The sequence below is a fragment of the Ranitomeya imitator genome, chromosome 6, assembly GCF_032444005.1.
Source record: "Ranitomeya imitator isolate aRanImi1 chromosome 6, aRanImi1.pri, whole genome shotgun sequence".
Taxonomy (NCBI): Eukaryota; Metazoa; Chordata; class Amphibia; order Anura; family Dendrobatidae; genus Ranitomeya; species Ranitomeya imitator.
In genome coordinates this window covers 550,246,009-550,267,421 of record NC_091287.1, presented here as the reverse complement: position 1 = coordinate 550,267,421, position 21,413 = coordinate 550,246,009, and the positions used below count along the sequence as shown (strand labels likewise).

Here is a 21,413-nt window from a genome sequence, read left to right as displayed (position 1 = left end):
CACCATACTGTGCCTATAATAATAGCAGGGAGGGAGGGGAGCAGTGTGGTGTTTTTTTGTTTGCTCTTTTTAAGGGTTGAGGAATAAACAATTTTAAATAATAATTATTTATTTATTTTTTTTAGATTGAAATGGCGCAGAAGTTGTTGAATTCGGACCTGGCGGAGCTCATCAATAAGATGAAGTTGGCGCAGCAGTACGTCATGACCAGTCTCCAGCAGGAGTACAAGAAGCAGATGCTGACCGCCGCGCACGCACTGGCCGTGGACGCTAAGAATTTGCTAGACGTCATTGACCAAGCCCGGCTAAAAATGATCGGACAGTCGCGGCCGCACTAAAAACAAACCCTCCGTGTTCCACCGTCTTGTCATATACCTGTCTGAAGTGTCTCCTTTTTGGGATTCCTCGTCGCCTTCCACCAGCGATTCTGCTCCCCAGTGGGCGGCCACGCGGTCCAGTGCTGATTTTCGGCAGCAGGTGCCACCTGAAGTGTTACCCCCTCAATTCCCTTCCAAAAAAGAAAAAGGTTTTCTGCAAGAGTGATGTGGCCGGCCTGCGCTCCTGTGCGTCCGTCATCTGGGGGAATCGGCGGATCCAGATCTCCGAAAATCGCAAGGAGGAAGGGCAAATCCGGTGCAGCCCGACGGGCAGCGAGGCCCTGTGATACCTGTGATCCGGGGGGGACCAGAGAGCACACAGCGTCCACATGGGATCCATGATGGCTGGTGCAACTGGAATCTCTTTTTGTCGTCTTATGTTTTTATTTTTTAACGTGAAGTCGCAATATGCTACAAAGCCTTGATTTCGGAGACGATCGAGGAGAGACGTGGAATGGATCCTTCCAGCTTTACCTTCCCTCTTTTTTTTGGATGTGTGTAATTTTTGATTGGAAGCAACAATGAGAATTGGTGTAATTTTTTTTTTAGATTATTTTTTTTCTGATGGGGAGGGGGGGGGTGTCCTTTTTTATTTTTTAGCTATGTATAAAGCACGCTGCTGAACTGACAGAACATTTGCATAGAGAGATCCAGAGCCATTATATATATCCCATTTTTTTATATTAAAAATATATAATTTATAAATAAATCTTACGGCCGTGCTAACATTTCAGCTCTCACAAATGTCTTGCCTGTTCTGGGATTTTTATTTTTTTTTTATTTTTTTTTTTACTTTAGGGGATTCTTGTGTTTTTGTTTTTTGTTTTTTTTTTTTTTACATCACGACCTTAATACCCAAATAAATTATGAAACTATTTCTAACTATTTTCATGTAACCCAGTTCCCCATGCCTTGGGATGGTTGGGGGAATATAAATGATTCTCAGGAAGAATATAAGGACCTTGTACAGATTGTCGGAGCGATTACTGAAGCGTCCTGAAATCGGCCGCCGCTCGTCTATTTATCAACCATTACGGCAACATTTGTCTGGATTCCGAGTCTGTGGATGACGGTCGGATGGACGCTCCACGTATGAACATTAGGCTGTTATTAAAGCATTGGAATATAATGATATTGGAGTCTCTGGTCAATGTGGCCTCAGTCGACGAATACGTTTGTAATACGATTTTTGCACGCATGGGGCAGAATTGGGATGGAGCCAGAACGGTGCCGTACGCTACATTTATGGGTGATTTTTGTACAGAAATGGGTCCGTGGCTGAGCAGATTGGTAAAATATTGCATTTTCATTACAGACCTGCCTTAAGCTTATAAAAGTTGCACCACAAACACAAAGACATTTTAATTGATAGATCTTGGAATAATAGTAAGATCCACACCTGGATCTAAAAAAAAAATGTTCCTGTGCTGAGATAATCTTATTTTGTGCCGCTGCTGTGCACTGTGTAATAGCCGTGTCTGACCGTACAGGAGCATGGTCTGATCATACTGCAGCTCCTGGGCAGGAGAAGAAGCAAAAGAGAGTATACAGACAACACAGCAGGGGATCACAGCTGCTACTTTTTCAGGTAACACATTTTCCTTGCTTGTTTTATCACAGGAGCGAGCGTTTGTATGATGAGCTCGGGAGAACTGGAGATGCAGCACAGTCAGTGGCTATTAGAGCGCCTAGGTCACAAAATGATTTCTGATGCCTGATCCTTTATAACATCACGCTGACAGATCCTATTTATACCACACCGCACTGGAGAACTGACAGATCCCTTAAGGTACCGTTACACTAAACGACTTACCAACGATCACGACAAGCGATACGACCTGGCCGTGATTGTTGGTAAGTTGTTGTGTGGTCGCTGGGGAACTGTCACACAGACAGCTCTCTCCAGCGACCAACGATCAGGTAAAAGACTTCGGCATCGTTGAAACTGTCTTCAACGATGCCGAAGTCCCCCTGCAGCACCCGGGTAACCAGGGTAAACATCGGGTTACTAAGTGCAGGGCCGCGCTTAGTAACCCGATATTTATCCTGGTTACCATTGTAAAAGTAAAAAAAAACAGTACATACTCACATTCCGATGTCTGTCACGTCCCCCGCCGTCAGCTTCCCGCACTGACTGTGTCAGCGCCGGCCGTAAAGCAGAGCACAGCGGTGACGTCACCGCTGTGCTCTGCTTTTGCTTTACGGCCGGCGCTGAGTCAGTGCAGGGAAGCTGACAGCGGGGGACATGACAGACATCGGAATGTAAGTATGTAGTGTTTGTTTTTTTTTTTAACTTTTACAATGGTAACCAGGGTAAATACCGGGTTACTAAGCGCGGCCCTGAACTTAGTAACCCGATATTTACCCTGGTTACAAGTGAACACATCGCTGGATCGGCGTCACACACGCCGATCCAGCGATGACAGCGGGTGATCAGCGACCAAAAAAAGGTCCTGATCATTCCCCACGACCAACGATCTCCCAGCAGGGGCCTGATCGTTGGTCGCTGTCACACATAACGAGATCGTTAGCGGGATCGTTGCTACGTCACAAAAAGCGTGACGTTGCAACGATATTGTTAACGATATCGTTATGTGTGAAGGTACCTTTAGTCTACATTCCTGGCCAAAAACTTTGCTTTTACAGTTTTGAGATCAGCATTTGCATTAACTTTACATTGTTATGAAGAGTGTTCAGATTGCAAAAAAAAGTCAAGTCATTCCCTGCAATAAAAAATTTACGTAATCCCAAAAACCTCATTTACACTGAATTTCAGCCGACACAACATGATCTGCTTATTTTATTTCAGTGACCACCTGGTTTAGCTTGTGTCATCAAGGACAAGGCAGCCAATATAAGATAAGTGGCGTCTGCTATAAAGGAGAGCTGCTTCATGAAATCAGTCTTCTGTTATCCATAGTGGCCTCCAAGGAAATACTTGTAGTTATCAGTGCTTTGCATCACGAGGGCTTTACAGGCAAGGACATTGCTGCTTGTAAGCACATTCTGCAGACAAAAACACAATGAGCATGTACACTGTAGTAAGTCAATTGTACGTATAAATAGCATGGTGCTTAGTGAACATTATTATGATCAAAAAAGCGTAAAAGCCTTCCCACCTTGACAAGATGTACCCAGTGAAGACAGTCCTATCCTGTCTAGTATTAAAGCCTAGTGTCACCATCTTCCAAATTATTATGCAAATGACATTTTTCTCGGATTTTCCTAAATGGTCGGTGCAGTTGACAGTGAGTCTAATAAAAGTCATCGCCCGTTAGATTATACATCGAATTTTATTGAAGAAACCTCCCAATGATAACAGTATAATCTCCAAAATCAATAAAACCTCACAATGCACTGTTCCAAATTATTAGGCACAGTAGAATTTCTAAACATATGATCTAAAGAACTGAAAATGCTCATTTGTGGAATTTGCAGCATTAGGAGGTCACATTCACTGAACAAAAAAGCTATTTAACTCCAAAACCTCCTACCAGGCCAAGTTACATATTAGCATAGGAGCCTTTCTTTGATATCACCTTCACAATTCTTGCATTCTTGAGTTTTTGGAGAGTTTCTGCTTGTATTTCTTTGCATGAAGTCAGAATCGCCTCCCAGAGCTGCTGTTTTGATGTGAACGGCCTCCCACCCTCATAGATCTTGTGCTTGATGATCCTCCAGAGGTTCTCTATAGGGTTGAGGTCAGGGGAAGATGGTGGCCGCACCATGAGTTTATCTCCTTTTATGCCCATAGCAGCCAATGACTCAGAGGTTTCTTTGCAGCATAAGATGGTCTATTGTCAGCATGAAGATGATTTTGCTCCTGAAGGGACGTTTCTGCTTTTAGACCATGGAAGAAAGTTGTTAGTCAGAAACTCTAAATACTTTGCAGAGGTCATTTTCACACCTTCAGGAACCTTAAAGGGCCCTACCAGCTGTTTCCCCGTGATTCCGGCCCAAAACATGACTCCTCTACCTCCTTGCTGACGTCGCAGCCTTGTTGGGACATGGTGGCCATCCACCAACCATCCACTACTCCATCCATCTGGGCCATCCTGGGTTGCTCGACACTCATCAGTTAACAAGACTGTTTGAAAATTAGTCTTCATGTATGTCTGGGCCCACTGCAACCGTTTCTGCTCATGAACACTGTTTAGGGGTGGCCGAATAGTAGGTTTATGCACCACTGCAAGCCTATGGAGGATCCTACACCTTGAGGTTCGAGGGACTCCAGAGGCACCAGCAGCTTCAAATAACTGTTTGCTGCTTTGTAATGGTATTTTGGCAGCTGCTCTCTTAATCCCATGAATTTGTCTGGCAGAAACCTTCCTCGTTATGCCTTTATCTGCATGAACTCTGTCTGCGCTTTATTTCAGTCACCAATCTCTTCACAGTATGATGATCACTCTTAAGTGTTCGTGAAATATCTAATGTTTTCATACCTTGACCAAGGCATGTACAATATGAGAAATAAAAAGGATCGCTCGGCTGCTGAAAAGCGTTAAATAGTGCATATTTAACGCTTTTCAGCAGCCGAGCGATCCTTTTTATTTCTCATATTGTTGAAACCTGTGGCCTGCTTAATAATGTGGAACATCATTTTTAAGTAGTTTTCCTTTAATTAGAATCACCTGGAAAACTAATTATCACACGTGTTTAAGATTGATTTCAGTGATCCATTGAGCCCTGAGACACAATACCATCCATGAGTTTATTTGAAAAACAAAACAATTAAATCTTTATGACACTTAAATCCAATTTGCATAATAATTTGGAACACGGTGTGCATAGATTGGGCTGCAGAGTTCCCTGATGAAGCCCCTGCAGACTGATACATCTGGATGAATGATTGTCCGGAGAAGACAAGGTGAGCACAGCCATGAGTCCTGTGTGCGCTGATTAGATAAGAACAGGCGGCCATCAGTCAGGATCTGCCAAGAAGCCGATATTCTGCCAGAGCGAAGGGAAGAAGTCTGGAGAATAAGGCTATGTGCACACGTCAGGATTTCTTGCAGAAATTTTCCTGACAAAAACTACATTTCTGCCAGAAATCCGCATGCGCTTTTTTCGCGGTTTTGATGTGTTTTTTTTCTTGCGTTGTTTCCAAATGCATAGAATAGCGGGGGAAAAAAACACGAAAAAAAACGCAAAATTAATGCATATGCTGCTTTTTCTTACTGCGATGTGTTTTTTCCCAGAAAAAAACGCATCATGTGCACAAAAATTGCAGAATGCATTCTAAATGATAGAATGCATAATGTATGCGTTTTTAATGTGTTTTTATTGCGAAAAAACCTGAACATGTGCACATACCCTAATGGTTAGGACTGTATATACTACAGGAATTTCTGTGGATTTTATCTTCTATTATCTTTTAACATTCTTTTTAGGGTTAATGTTCCTTTAAGACACAACAGATATTCACTACAACAGTGCCACCTACAGGACAATAATGTGTATTACATCAAATAATGGTTTCTGATACGCTCCTGGTTAACACCAAAGTATTCTCATACTCAGTTTTACTGAGCTGTGGATAACCGGACACTATTATGCAGATGGTTTGCAGGGTCCAAGTATCTGGTGTGAGATCTTGTGCGTTATAAGCACGTTATCACTAATAATGATGGAGCTGGAAGAGCGAGAACTGAAACTTTTTTTTGTTGTTTTTGCTTTTTGTCTTGTGATTTTTGTACTGGTTTTTGCACCAAATTCTTCAGAACGGTTCACGAATTTTGCGTAGTCAAAGCTTGTCTTTCTTACCGTCTTTAATCTTTCTTGTGACTTTTTTCTATTTTGTTTTTCTAGCATTTACACAGTTTGTACATATTCCTGTTGTACATGAAAGCACTCCAAGGGGACTAGATACATTTGTGCAAAATTGCAGTGTTTCAACCGCTTCACAACATGCGTCGTATATCGACGGCGCATGTTGGTCTCCCCCTTTGATGAGGGCTCCGTTGCATTTAAATCATCCCCCATTTATGCCATTCAAAATAAAATGATCTAAAAAAAATACACATTTGGTATCGATGCATTCAGAATCGCCCGATCTATCAATATATAAAGAATGAATCGGTAAACGGCGTAACGAGAAAAAAAAAACCAAAATGCCAGAATTACTTCTTTTTGATTGCCCCAACATTGCAATAACGGGCGATCAAAACCTCATATCTACCCCAAAATGGTATAAATAAAAGCATCAGCTCAGCGCGCAAAAAAGAAGCCCTCACCCAACCCCAGATCCCAAAAATGAAGCTTTTTTTGTTTTTTCTTTAATATAACTTTCTCACCGCTTAAATAAAAAAGAACCTACACATGTTTGGTATCTACGAACTCGTAATGACCTGGGGAATCTAAATGGCAGGTCAGTTTTGGCAACAAAAAAACTGGTGCAAAAGCGTTGTAGAATCAGCCCCTTGTAGAACAACAGCTCCCAATTAGGGTATGTGCACACGTTGCATATTTCCCTACGGATTTTTCCGCGCTGAATCTGCAACTCTTGGCAGAAAATGCAGGTAAAAGTCCCAAGTATTTTTGATGCATTTGTTGTTCGGATTTGATGCGTTTTTGAAAGCTAAATATCTATTATTGAACAAAAAAAAAAAGATTTGTGATGTCATTTCTTGTCCAACCCACACTCCATTACGCACAGACAGAGAGATAGATCTATAGATAATAGCTATCGATCTATAATATATATAGATCTATCTGATTCCATCTTTCTATAGATAGAAGGAATGAGTAAATCTATAGATACAGAGATATCTATCTATGGATAGATGTAGATAGATTTATGGATAGATATTGCAAAGCTTTCGTGACTACTACGGCCCCTGTTTTTGCCTGATGAAGAGACCTGTGTAGTCTCGAAAGCTTGTTAACATCTTTTCAGTTAGCCATTAAAAGGTATCAACCACCGAGGACTCTCAATTCTAAATATTTTCCTAATCTGACAATATTTTTTTACTGCCAGAAAACAAGTTCAAATTTGACAACTGAATCAAATCAAGTTAGAAAAATCACTCCATATACAAAAATGGTGTAAAAAAAAAAAACCCTTGTCAACAATCTTGTTCTTTTTTTTTTTTATAAGAATTTGATGTTTTTAGGCTGTTGATTTTTCAACCTGAAACATTCAGATAAAAAAAATTCTCTCCCTGTGAACATATCCAAAGAGAATCATGGGTTATTTTTTTTGCATGGTATTTTGGCACAGAATGTTCAGCCAGAAAAATCTACATCGAAAAAATCTTTCATTGCATTCAGTAGTCAAATTTTAGCTTGTTTTTTCTTTTCAAGCAGAAACATTACAAGAACTGACAAAAATTGCCTTGAGTTATGTATGGAAAACGAGCCCAAGAATATTTTTAGATGGAGTTACAAGAGCTATGAAATGTTTTTTTTTATATTTGGATTTTGTCACAGAATCTGACATGAAAAACACATAACACAAAATTATGAACATAGTGAAAAAATGCTCAATAATTCACTACTGAATCAACTCAAGCAGAAAAAGTTCCATACACAAAATCACACCAACCGCTGGCTTTTTCCTGAAGAGGCTTTTTGAGTGAAAACTCCAGCGACTGCGCCGGCGTCTGAAAGATGCTGTGTGCACGTAGGCAGTTTCTGCTCAAAAAAACTCTGCAAAAAGATTGTGTTCACACTGCGTCTTTTTCTACTCTTTTTTTTTTTTCTTCTGGACGTTTCTGCAGTTTTCTTCCAATTGTTTTTTTGTGTGCTTTTTGGTATTTTTTCCAACACTTTCTGGTTGTTTTTGTTTTAAATTCCATTAAGCATTGGGGAAAAAAAAAAAACTTGTAAAAACGCTAAAAAAAAATGCAGAATAATGCCTGGATGTCTTTCTTTTTTAACATTCCCATTGACCTAAAGTTATTTTGAGAAATATTTAACCAGTAACAAATATTGGCATTTGAATGTGGGAGGTAGTGATTACGGAGGATGTTGGTCTCAGCTCATTGGAATGTACGTATGGTAGTAACCGAGATGTAGGACGGTGCAGTGCTCTGGAGAGCTTTTTGGGTGAGTGCAATGACTGTTACAGTAGGGAGGAGGCGCCAGTGTAGCTGCTGGACAGAAATATGAGCCTGGCTGCTGCATTCTGGGTAATGAGAAATGAATTTAGGGAGGAGAAGAGCGATTACTACAGAGGTCAAGACGAAAAGGAATCAGAATAAAAATCAGTAATAATTTTAATTTTTTTTATTAATAATAATAGGATAGGACAAAATCAGGAACAGAATCAATAGACGAAATCCTAGTCACGAACAAGCCGGGGTCAGATACCAGGTGATCAGTAACAGCCCAGTCTACGAGCAGTATGGATACCGCAGAGCCTGGTGACATAGGCCAGACCCGAACGTATCCGGGCAGAGATGTAACAGTCAGAAGGCCACAGGTAGATGGTGACGGTCCTTCTATAAAGCTCCAGCAGTGATGGTGGATCTGTTGGTGTAACAGTCAGAAGGCCACAGGTAGATGGTGACGGTCCTTCTATAAAGCTCCAGCAGTGATGGTGGATCTGCTGGTGTAACAGTCAGAAGGCCACAGGTAGATGGTGACGGTCCTTCTATAAAGCTCCAGCAGTGATGGTGGATCTGCTGGTGTAACAGTCAGAAGGCCACAGGTAGATGGTGACGGTCCTTCTATAAAGCTCCAGCAGTGATGGTGGATCTGCTGGTGTAACAGTCAGAAGGCCACAGGTAGATGGTGACGGTCCTTCTATAAAGCTCCAGCAGTGATGGTGGATCTGCTGGTGTAACAGTCAGAAGGCCACAGGTAGATGGTGACGGTCCTTCTATAAAGCTCCAGCAGTGATGGTGGATCTGCTGGTGTAACAGTCAGAAAGCCACAGGTGGATGGTGACGGTCCTTCTATAAAGCTCCAGCAGTGATGGTGGATCTGCTGGTCTTCAGGGCGCTGGATGCCAAGGTGTCCCATCTTTTAGATGTCTCTAGGGGGACGGTGACAACATGTAAATAGGCGAGCAGCCCTGGATAATCCACGCCGGCAGGATGATAAGATCCGGCGGAAGATGGAACCTATGAGAAGAGACAAATATAATGTAAATGATGGGACGCCATAGGACATGATACGACTGTGCAGTCACTGTGGCCGGACGGCAGAGGAATCTCATCACACAGAGGTCAGGAATCATCGTCAGCCATCACACGTGACAATCCCATCACCGACAGATGACATCTGCTCCACATGAAGTATTCTCCCTGACCGACATCACACAACATGGAGCTGATTCTCACACTTACCTCGTCTCTTTTTCCCCCTTTCCACATTTTCACATTTTTCTTGTTCTATAAACAAAAACAACAACTCAGTAAGGACATATTGTTATGGGATCTGCTGGGTATCTGTGCTGTGTATAGTGGGATTGTACTAGTCCTGTCCCCTATAGTCCTGATAATCTGGCATTACATAATAGGGCAGAATAAGTCCTCAGGACATATTGTTATGGGATCTGCTGGGTATCTGTGCTGTGTATAGTGGGATTGTTCTAGTCCTGTCCCCTTTAGTCCTGATAATCTGGCATTACATAATAGGGCAGAATAAGTCCTATACACCGGACATGACCTCATCTGAGGGGCCTTAGATGTGTCACTAATATGGAGCAGTGACCGCCCTGTGTGCCGCCATGTGGTGCACTCCTAATGAGCAATATTCTACTATAGGAGACGATGGCTCGTTATGATGACAGAGGATACTGGATGCTACAACGTATCACAGCATCCATGATGATAATGTACAAAGTTATGGAAATAGAGACTGGGCCGATGGGTAACATAACGGATCCATGAAACATGGATAACATAGGAAACCTAATACAGAAACACCATGTGGAGATATTGGACCCTTGGTGGCAACAGTCACATTTTTGGTGCTATAGACATGAACATACCTGAGATTGGGGACGAGGATGGCAAGCTGGTTATAGCATCATCACTAGCAGATTCAGGAAAAGATTTTCTCTGCCTGTTTGGAAGAAGAAAACAGTGTAAATCACAAGTAAATCAGTATAAAACAGATTGTCTGACTAGAAGAACACCGACTATAGGGCCTAATAGGTCATATGAAAGTCATAGTGGGGAAGGTCTCCTGCTCAAAACTATCTTCTATGGATTTGAGCGGAAAATAACTACTAAGAATGTCCAGCATGTAATATTACATGTCTCCTACAGTGGGGGCAGCACTAATAATACATGACCAACTGCAATTATGACCTGTTATCACCAGCGGATTCTGCACTTGATATTATGGTACTTATGTCCTATATTTGGTGTTGTACACATATATCAGCCTGGAACCCCCAGTAATGGTCCAATAATTTACTCACATTCTGATGTTTCTGCTTGATGCTTGGGTACACACTAGAGGGGACTTGGGATCCTCATTGTTGGTGATGTTCCTGGTAGTGATGGTACAGAGCTAAATAAAGACAAAATAAAAGATATTAATTTTTTTTACTTTTAGAGGTTAATTTTACATTTTCTGGATTTATTGACCACATACTTACATTAGAAAGCCTTTCAGAGGATGATGTAAAATTTTGGAAGAAAAGGCTCTCATTGTCCTCACTTGTGTCCTCCTCTGAGACCATTTGATTGTCTGGATCAGCATGATCTACAAGTCATAGGTAATGACATATTATTAGAGGTTGCCACTATGAGACAATCACTATTAATAACAAATATTAATAGGAACTGATTGTCACATATTAAGGAAGACGAGACAAACAGACTCTTATTCTAGATAATGTCTCCTACTTACTGATAAATAAGCTGGTGTCCAGATCTGATGCAAGCTGAGGAACATACTCTGGCTTGTGACTTAGAAGGTTGTCAAAGTCCAAGTCACTCAGGAATTCAGAATTCTTGATCTCAAATGCTCCTCCTGGAAAAAGAAAATCAAAAGTGATGCGGATGTTGTCAGAGACTGCTTCATATCTGAGCAGCTTATCTTAATCTGAACTACTGACATGACCAAAGGAAATAGATTGAAAGTCATAGTATGGAGAACTAGAAATAGGCAAGCAGATAGAGAAGTGCCGATCCTCATGGACTGGAGCGATGAGTCCTTGGTGTAAGAAGTGAATATTAATACTATTTTATCTGTTACCTGTCCCAAGTCTTTGTGCAGGATTTGTTCTCAGCAGGTCACTGATAAGGTCCTGAGCATCAGGGGGAGGAGCATGATCCCAATCCCAAATTAGGTCTCCTGTTATATAGAAAATTACAGAAAATAAAACATCTATATTGGACTGTAAAAAGGAAATAACTAAACCCATGTAACCAGGCAAAGCAATGATCAGATTATTCTACTTACCCCCGACAATATTCTTATAAAGTTCAGTTATGGGATCTCCGTGAAATGGTACATATCCCAGAAGAAATTGATGCAGGATTATCCCCATTGACCACCAGTCAGCAGGTCTTCCATAGCCTTTGTTCTGGATGATTTCTGGGGCCATGTAAGATGGGGTGCCACATTCCTGGAAGCCGACAGAAGATAGAAATGAGAATCGATGAAATGATTATTATGAGAATTTCACGCCATAAAGACACAATGACAGAAGATGAAATATCAGTGGAAAAGTTCTCCAGAAATGAAGAACGTAGAGAAGAGACAATAGTGTGATGAGATGTGTAAAGAACAAGCTAAATTCCTGTAAGCGATGCCCACCTCACGGTCCTTGAACTCTCTGCTGATATCCTCCAATGATTCCTTGTGGGTGTTGGTTTCTGGTCTCATGACACCAACTTTTGAAAGCCCAAAATCTGCGACTTTAATGTGTCCAGCAGTTGTAATCAGGAGGCTGTGAAAGAGAAGATTGTTTTAGTCTCACAGGCTGTGGTAATAAATGATAACTTCCCTCCATTATTATACTACAGGGGGCACTTACTTCTCTGGCTTCAGGTCTCTATGCACCACACCATAGCTGTGCAGGTATTCCACAGCAACAACCGCTTCTGCAAAGTACAGGCGGGCCGAGGGGACAGATAAAGGACCCCTGGTGGTTAGAAGGGTCTCACAATCTCCACCTGTAGAAGAAAGGAAATATGAGCGGTGAGTGGTTTGTACAGCAGATCACCACGATGTATCCTGAGAAGTGAGCGGAGACATCGGGGCAGGAGAGACTCTATACAGATATCATGTATAGTGCAGAGAATATTAGTCTGAGGTCATGGTGAAAAGTCGTCCATGTCACTAATGACGTGATGTGACATCTGGTTTACAGCTGGAGATCCTGACGTGCTCAGTGCGGACATACAGGGACATCGCACACATCAATGACTTTCCGTAATACCTATAGTGAATGTGGGAATGTAACTGTCCACGGGGACAAGTCCTAATGATAGGAGCGGTGATAAGATGTCCGCAGACATGGGCTGAATATAATACATGGACGTGTCCTACCTCCTACATACTCCATCACCATACACAGGTGAGATCTCGTAGGGAAGGAGCAGAGCATGGAGGCCACAAAGGGACAATCCGCGAATGTCAGAATGTCCCTCTCCAGAAAGGCCCCTTCCACTTCTTTTGAAGTATTCATTTTCTTCTTGGCCATTTTCTTCATGGCAAAGATCTTCTGTGAGTCTTTATGGCGAACTAAGCAGACGGTCCTGGAGAGAAGGAGAAGCCATGGTTTATAATGGATCTTTATTAACAGTCCGGTGATTTGTTACAGATCAGTTTGCTCCACTGTTTATAGCGGAGCTGAATAGTGACAATTAGATGTGGACAATGGTGTGGACTCAGATCATGTCCCTATGATAACACTGAATGGCAGAGCGCAGAGGCTGAAGCCTTGTCATAGGGAACCCTGAGAAATGTGGATTATGCCATCGGAAATCTCACCCAAAAGTTCCGCTGCTGATCACCTTGGATGTTTCATAGTCGCTCATTTGCGTTTTTCTTGCCGGGATCAATGATTCCATCAAATTCTATAAAAGGAGAAGAAGAAATAATATTGAGATCTAGAAGCTGCAGGGAAACATCTCGAGATGCAGAAATGTCTCCTCTGATATTATGTCCCTGCTGATGTGCACTGATCCGATGTAGGGAGGATACGAGCCGGACGCTCTGCAGACACAGATGTAATATAAGGGGGTCCTCCATACACCGGAATCATTGTACAGTGCTGGATAGTGTGGGAGATCACACAGAGGAGAACTTACCGGGAGAATATGTCAGCAGGTTTGTGCTATGTATTCTCAGAGCAGCATGATGTAGGGGCTGAGACCCCCGATTCCAGCGATGTGTCACTTACCAGGCTGTGTGGTGTTGAGTCAATAAAATCAGTGTTTTATCAGCAGGATATTATCACTAGAGGACTATCTGTCTCGTGCCATGTAGTCCAATTGCTCTGTGTAACCCCAACCCCACCACTGATTGGCTGCTTTCTGTGTACACAGTTCATAGAAAGAAAACTGCCAATCACTGGTGTGGGCGGGGTTATACACAGAAAGCTGCCAATCACTGGTGTGGGCGGCGTTATATATGAATTAATGGATACATCTCTGGAATCAGGGTCTCTGCCCCTACATCATGATGCTCTCAGGAATAAAAACCCTCTGACAGATTCTTATAGTATAAATGCTATTATCTAATGCAATATTGTCATCTCCTCTTAGAATAGAGACGCCCCTGGTTATATGGGGATAATGCTGGAGGGGTCTCACACCCCACAATCAGTGACACACAGACATCTCCCTCTATAATACTTACACCGGCAGGTTCTTGGATCTCCGGGATCTCTAAGATTACACTGTCAGGATCCGCCAGCTCAGTTGTTTCTAAAATAGTGATAAAATGATGAAGAAATAAAATGTATTAGAGGATATTAATCCTACAGACACAATACAGCGATATAACGGAGAAATTACAAGACGTGTGTAAATGGGATTAATCCTCGTTATAGGGGGATTCTGTGTATGGGAACGTCCGGCGCATCCATAGATAAGTGTCACGTAATGGTGGAGGACCCCAATCACCACATGAATGAGGATCCCATCGCCCTCGCTGCACATGTGAGTGATGGGAGGAGAGCTGAGGCATAGGAGCCGTATGCAAATTAGCCTGGAGGTGCACTGGGGCGTGTCACTGCACTCAGACTTCTTCCACGCCCCCAGTGCACTTCCATCCTGATTTCTATATGACTTCTACATTAGATTTCTCCTGACTGGCACATTGGATATCTGGAAAAAATGTCCTCTACAGTCCTCCCATTCCTCCCATATGTAAATGCCCTGTACAGTCCTCCCACTCCTCCCTTATAAAATGTCCTGTACAATTCTCCCACTCCTCCCATATAAAATGTCCTGTACAGTCCTCCCACTCCTCCCAAATACAATGTCCTGTACCGTCCTCCCACTTCTCCCATATAAAATGTCCTGTACAGTCCTCCCACTCCTCCCATAACAATGTCCTGTACAGTCCTCCCATATAAAATGTCCTGTAGTGCTCCCACTCCTCCCATATACAATGTCCTGTACAGTCCTCCCACTCCTCCCATATAAAATGTCCTGTACAGTCCTCCCACACCTCCCATATAAAATGTCCTGTACAGTCCTCCCACTCCTCCCATATACAATGTTCTGTACAGTCCTCCCACTCCTCCCATATAAAATGTCCTGTACAGTCCTCCCACTCCTCCCATATACAATGTCCTGTACAGTCCTCCCACACCTCCCATATACAATGTCCTGTACAGTCCTCCCACTCCTCCCATATACAATGTCCTGTACCGTCCTCCCACTTCTCCCATATAAAATGTCCTGTACAGTCCTCCCACTCCTCCCATATATAATGTCCTGTACAGTCCTCCCACTCCTCCCATATACAATGTCCTGTACAGTCCTCCCACACCTCCCATATACAATGTCCTGTACAGTCCTCCCACTCCTCCCATATACAATGTCCTGTACAGTCCTCCCACTCCTCCAATATACAATGTCCTGTACAGTTCTACAACTCCTCCCATATAAAATGTCCTGTACAGTCCTCCCACTCCTCCCATAACAATGTCCTGTACAGTCCTCCCACTCCTCCCATATACAATGTCCTGTACAGTCCTCCCACACCTCCCATATAAAATGTCCTGTACAGTCCTCCCACTCCTCCCATATACAATGTTCTGTACAGTCCTCCCACTCCTCCCATATAAAATGTCCTGTACAGTCCTCCCACTCCTCCCATATACAATGTCCTGTACAGTCCTCCCACTCCTCCCATATAAAATGTCCTGTACAGTCCTCCCACACCTCCCATATAAAATGTCCTGTACAGTCCTCCCACTCCTCCCATATACAATGTTCTGTACAGTCCTCCCACTCCTCCCATATAAAATGTCCTGTACAGTCCTCCCACTCCTCCCATATAAAATGTCCTGTACAGTCCTCCCACTCCTCCCATATAAAATGTCCTGTAGTCCTCCCACTCCTCCCATATACAATGTCCTGTACAGTCCTCCCACTCCTCCCATATAAAATGTCCTGTACAGTCCTCCCACACCTCCCATATAAAATGTCCTGTACAGTCCTCCCAGTCCTCCCATATACAATGTCCTGTACCGTCCTCCCACTTCTCCCATATAAAATATCCTGTACAGTCCTCCCACTCCTCCCATAACAATGTCCTGTACAGTCCTCCCATATAAAATGTCCTGTACAGTCCTCCCACTCCTCCCATATACAATGTCCTGTACAGTCCTCCCACTCCTCCCATATAAAATGTCCTGTACAGTCCTCCCACTCCTCCCATATACAATGTCCTGTACAGTCCTCCCACTCCTCCCATATACAATGTCCTGTACAGTCCTCCCACTCCTCCCATATGAAATGTCCTGTGCAGTCCTCCCATATACAATGTCCTGTACAGTCCTCCCACTCCTCCTATATAAAATATCCTGTACAGTCCTCCCATATACAATGTCCTGTACAGTCCTCCCACTCCTCCTATATAAAATATCCTGTACCATCCTCCCACACCTCCCATATAAAATGTCCTGTACAGTCCTCCGACTCCTCCCATATACAATGTCCTATACAGTCCTCCCACTCCCATATACAATGTCCTGTACAGTCCTCCCACTCCTCCCATATATAATGTCCTGTACAGTCCTCCCACTCCTCCCATATACAATGTCCTGTACAGTCCTCCCATATACAATGTCCTGTACAGTCCTCCCACTCCTCCTATATAAAATATCCTGTACAGTCCTCCCATATACAATGTCCTGTACAGTCCTCCCATATAAAATGTCCTGTACAGTCCTCCCACTCCTCCCATATACAATGTCCTGTACAGTCCTCCCATATACAATGTCCTGTACAGTCCTCCCACACCTCCCATATACAATGTCCTGTACAGTCCTCCCACTCCTCCAATATACAATGTCCTGTACAGTTCTACCACTCCTCCCATATAAAATGTCCTGTACAGTCCTCCCACTCATATATAAAATATCCTGTACAGTCCTCCCATATACAATGTCTTGTACAGTCCTCCCACTCCTACCATATAAATTGTCCTGTACAGTCCTCCCACTCCTCCCATATAAAATGTCCTGTACAGTCCTCCCACACCTCCAATATAAAATGTCCTGTACAGTCCTCCCACTCCTCCCATATACAATGTCCTGTACAGTCCTCCCACTCCTATATAAAATATCCTGTACAGTCCTCCCATATACAATGTCCTGTACAGTCCTCCCACTCCTCCTATATAAAATATCCTGTACCGTCCTCCCACACCTCCCATATAAAATGTCCTGTACAGTCCTCCCACTCCTCCCATATACAATGTCCTGTACAGTCCTCCCATATACAATGTTCTGTACAGTCCTCCAACTCCTCCCATATAAATTGTCCTGTACAGTCCTCCCACTCCTCCCATATAAAATGTCCTGTACAGTCCTCCCACACCTCCCATATAAAATGTCCTGTACAGTTCTCCCACTCCTCCCATATACAATGTCCTGTACCGTCCTCCCACTTCTCCCATATAAAATATCCTGTACAGTCCTCCCACTCCTCCCATAACAATGTCCTGTACAGTCCTCCCATATAAAATGTCCTGTACAGTCCTCCCACTCCTCCCATATACAATGTCCTGTACAGTCCTCCCACTCCTCCCATATAAAATGTCCTGTACAGTCCTCCCACTCCTCCCATATACAATGTCCTGTACAGTCCTCCCACTCCTCCCATATACAATGTCCTGTACAGTCCTCCCACTCCTCCCATATGAAATGTCCTGTGCAGTCCTCCCATATACAATGTCCTGTACAGTCCTCCCACTCCTCCTATATAAAATATCCTGTACAGTCCTCCCATATACAATGTCCTGTACAGTCCTCCCACTCCTCCTATATAAAATATCCTGTACCATCCTCCCACACCTCCCATATAAAATGTCCTGTACAGTCCTCCGACTCCTCCCATATACAATGTCCTATACAGTCCTCCCACTCCCATATACAATGTCCTGTACAGTCCTCCCACTCCTCCCATATATAATGTCCTGTACAGTCCTCCCACTCCTCCCATATACAATGTCCTGTACAGTCCTCCCATATACAATGTCCTGTACAGTCCTCCCACTCCTCCTATATAAAATATCCTGTACAGTCCTCCCATATACAATGTCCTGTACAGTCCTCCCATATACAATGTCCTGTACAGTCCTCCCACACCTCCCATATACAATGTCCTGTACAGTCCTCCCACTCCTCCAATATACAATGTCCTGTACAGTTCTACCACTCCTCCCATATAAAATGTCCTGTACAGTCCTCCCACTCATATATAAAATATCCTGTACAGTCCTCCCATATACAATGTCCTGTACAGTCCTCCCACTCCTACCATATAAATTGTCCTGTACAGTCCTCCCACTCCTCCCATATAAAATGTCCTGTACAGTCCTCCCACACCTCCAATATAAAATGTCCTGTACAGTCCTCCCACTCCTCCCATATACAATGTCCTGTACAGTCCTCCCACTCCTATATAAAATATCCTGTACAGTCCTCCCATATACAATGTCCTGTACAGTCCTCCCACTCCTCCTATATAAAATATCCTGTACCGTCCTCCCACACCTCCCATATAAAATGTCCTGTACAGTCCTCCCACTCCTCCCATATACAATGTCCTGTACAGTCCTCCCATATACAATGTTCTGTACAGTCCTCCAACTCCTCCCATATAAATTGTCCTGTACAGTCCTCCCACTCCTCCCATATAAAATGTCCTATACAGTCCTCCCACACCTTCCATAAAAAATGTCCTGTACAGTCCTCCCACACCTTCCATATAAAATGTCCTGTACAGTCCTCCCACTCCTCCCTTATACAATGTCCTGTACAGTCCTCCCACTCCTCCCATATACAATGTTCTGTACAGTCCTCCCATTCCTCCCATATAAATTGTCCTGTACAGTCCTCCCACTCCTCCCATATAAAATGTCCTGTACAGTCCTCCCACACCTCCCATATACAATGTCCTGTACACTCCTCCCACTCCTCTCATATACAATGTACTGTACAGTCCTCCCACTCCTCTCATATACAATGTACTGTACAGTCCTCCCACTCCTCCCATATACAATGTCCTGTACAGTCCTCCCACTCCTCCCATATAAAATGTCCTGTACACTCCTCCCACTCCTCCCATATACAATGTACTGTACAGTCCTCCCACTCCTCCCATATACAATGTCCTGTACAGTCCTCCCACTCCTCCCATATAAAATGTCCTGTACAGTCCTCCCACTCCTCCCATATACAATGTACTGTACAGTCCTCCCACTCTCACATACAATGTACTGTACAGTCCTCCCACTCCTCCCATATACAATGTCCTGTACAGTCCTCCCACTCCTCCCATATACAATGTACTGTACAGTCCTCCCACTCCTCCCATATACAATGTCCTGTACAGTCCTCCCACTCCTCCCATATAAAATGTCCTGTACAGTCCTCCCACTCCTCCCATATACAATGTCCTGTACAGTCCTCCCATTCCTCCTATATAAAATATCCTGTACAGTCCTCCCATATACAATGTCCTGTACAGTCCTCCCACTCCTCCTATATAAAATATCCTGTACCGTCCTCCCACTCCTCCCATATACAATGTTCTGTACAGTCCTCCCACTCCTCCCATATACAATGTCCTGTACAGTCCTCCCACTCCTCCCATATACAATGTTCTGTACAGTCCTCCCACTCCTCCCATATACAATGTCCTGTACAGTCCTCCCACTCCTCCCATATACAATGTTCTGTACAGTCCTCCCACTCCTCCCATATACAATGTTCTGTACAGTCCTCCCACTCCTCCCATATGTAAATGTGCTGCCAGGTTCCATTACACAGAGTGGAAAGAGTAAATGTGACGTGATCCCCTGTGTTCTATACTATCCGGATATTTCCTGTAGAAGGTTGTGTGATCGGCTCACCTGTGGTCAGATCGCTGCTCGGCCCCGGCTGACTCGTATTAGGGTCAGGGGTTTCCGCGGTCACATTTTGCTCATCTTTGGTGTCGCCTTCTGGTGTCTCCTGATAGATAGAATATATAGAATTAACATGTGGAACCTTCCACTAAACCACCAAATACATGAATCAGGAAGGACTGAACCTCCATTTACAGACGCACCACCTGTAACTACAGATCAGGCGCCATCATGAGGGCTTTTCTCAGAACGTTCTCTCAGATGTGACACCAGATCTTCTGATATCTGACTGGTGATCTGGAGAAGATCAGAAAACAAGGACGTGTGATAGAGAAGATGATGGCTGCTTACCAGGCGTTCCGATGAGCGGGCTGGACCTTCCAGGACACACAGGACTTTTTCGGCCAGTTCTTTAATAAGAGCCAAATCTCCATATTGAGATCTTTTTTCAGCCTATAAAGAAGAAAAGAAACAAAAATGAAAATTCTGAGATGAGAAAGGTCACAATGGAGGCGGCCATTGTATGTGACGTCTGCTCCTCTCTGCAGATACCAGGACTATATATCTGGGGACTTGTCCTGTGTTATACTGAGGAATGAGGAAGCTTCTATCCCACCATTCTTATCCAGTATTGTGGAGAAGATTTGTGTGGAGCGTCCGCCTTTTACCTGCTGTAGTAATGTCCTGATGTTCTGGGGTAAATCCGTCAGATACTCTGAGGTGAGTTGACCTCAGTGGTATTTGGTCAGGCAGTCCTTTACTAGCTCCACCACCAGCCGGTGAGTGAAGCTGAGGACGCCATCGGGTGGTAGAAGCACAATCTCAGGGCGATTGGTGGTAAGAATCTCCCATAGTGCTTCTACCTGAAGATTGTCCAAAAGAAAATCAGCCATAGCGAAAAACTGCAAGTGCTCAGTCACTATAGAGCCAACAAAGTCAGCAGTGATAGTGAGAAAGTGCAAGTGCTCAGTCACTATAGAGCCAATAAGGCAGCCATGACCCTGTGTGCATTGTGTAAGTAGTGACTGCGAGCAGTGATGTCATAATGGTCGACAATCACCATAGATGTCCTATTGGCCGGTGATGTCATCATGGAATCTTGTGATGGAATCTTCTAGGGACGGCTCTGCACAAATTCATGCTGCCCAGCAATATTTAAAGTGAGTGAGGGCTCATACTGTATATAGAGGGCTATGTGATGGCTCAGCTGTATATAGGGGGCAATGTGTGGACTCATACCTTATGTAGGGGTTATATGAGGGCTCTTACTGTATATAGTGGCTATGTGAGGGCTCGTACAGTATATAACGGGCTGTGTATGAGCTTATACTGTATATAGGGGGATGTCAGCTTACTTAATTCTGCTTAATATTAAGGAATACATTTAATACTATAAAACTATTATAGTTAATATATTAATATTTGGCAGAATTAATTTCAGCCTATTGGTTTGGCCTCCACAACAGTCCCATCTCTCATGTGGCCCCTGGAATATTGATTTCCCACCCTGCTCTATTATGTATAGCGCTGTTACGTGTA

At 43.5% G+C, this 21,413-nt stretch overlaps 2 protein-coding genes and 1 long non-coding RNA gene across 21 annotated transcripts in view; 1 reads left to right on the top strand and 2 right to left on the bottom strand.

Moving 5' to 3' along the window:
- PTK2 (protein tyrosine kinase 2) overlaps positions 1–1,509 on the top strand; it is a 194,079-nt gene extending 192,570 nt beyond the window's left edge. For all 19 annotated transcript variants that reach the window (XM_069731971.1, XM_069731968.1, XM_069731966.1 and 16 more), the window contains one exon: positions 126–1,509. In XM_069731971.1, the coding sequence (XP_069588072.1) occupies positions 126–338 (213 nt within the window). In that variant the 3' untranslated portion in view covers positions 339–1,509. The remainder of the gene's footprint in view (positions 1–125) is intronic.
- An 8,418-nt stretch (positions 1,510–9,927) lies between these two features.
- LOC138643468 (microtubule-associated serine/threonine-protein kinase 3-like) lies at positions 9,928–13,347 on the bottom strand. The gene is made up of 11 exons (XM_069732374.1): positions 13,275–13,347; positions 12,831–13,039; positions 12,316–12,454; positions 12,096–12,228; positions 11,739–11,904; positions 11,532–11,630; positions 11,184–11,306; positions 10,930–11,036; positions 10,750–10,841; positions 10,315–10,388; positions 9,928–9,941 (listed from the first exon to the last, which is right to left on the bottom strand). Exons 1-11 carry the CDS (start codon positions 13,319–13,321, stop codon positions 9,928–9,930), a joined length of 1,203 nt encoding a protein of 400 aa, XP_069588475.1. The 5' UTR covers positions 13,322–13,347.
- A 797-nt stretch (positions 13,348–14,144) lies between these two features.
- LOC138643156 (uncharacterized) lies at positions 14,145–21,096 on the bottom strand. The gene is made up of 3 exons (XR_011314140.1): positions 20,226–21,096; positions 19,881–19,980; positions 14,145–14,212 (listed from the first exon to the last, which is right to left on the bottom strand). It is a non-coding gene; the product is annotated as an uncharacterized lncRNA (long non-coding RNA).
- Positions 21,097–21,413: the final 317 nt, after the last annotated feature.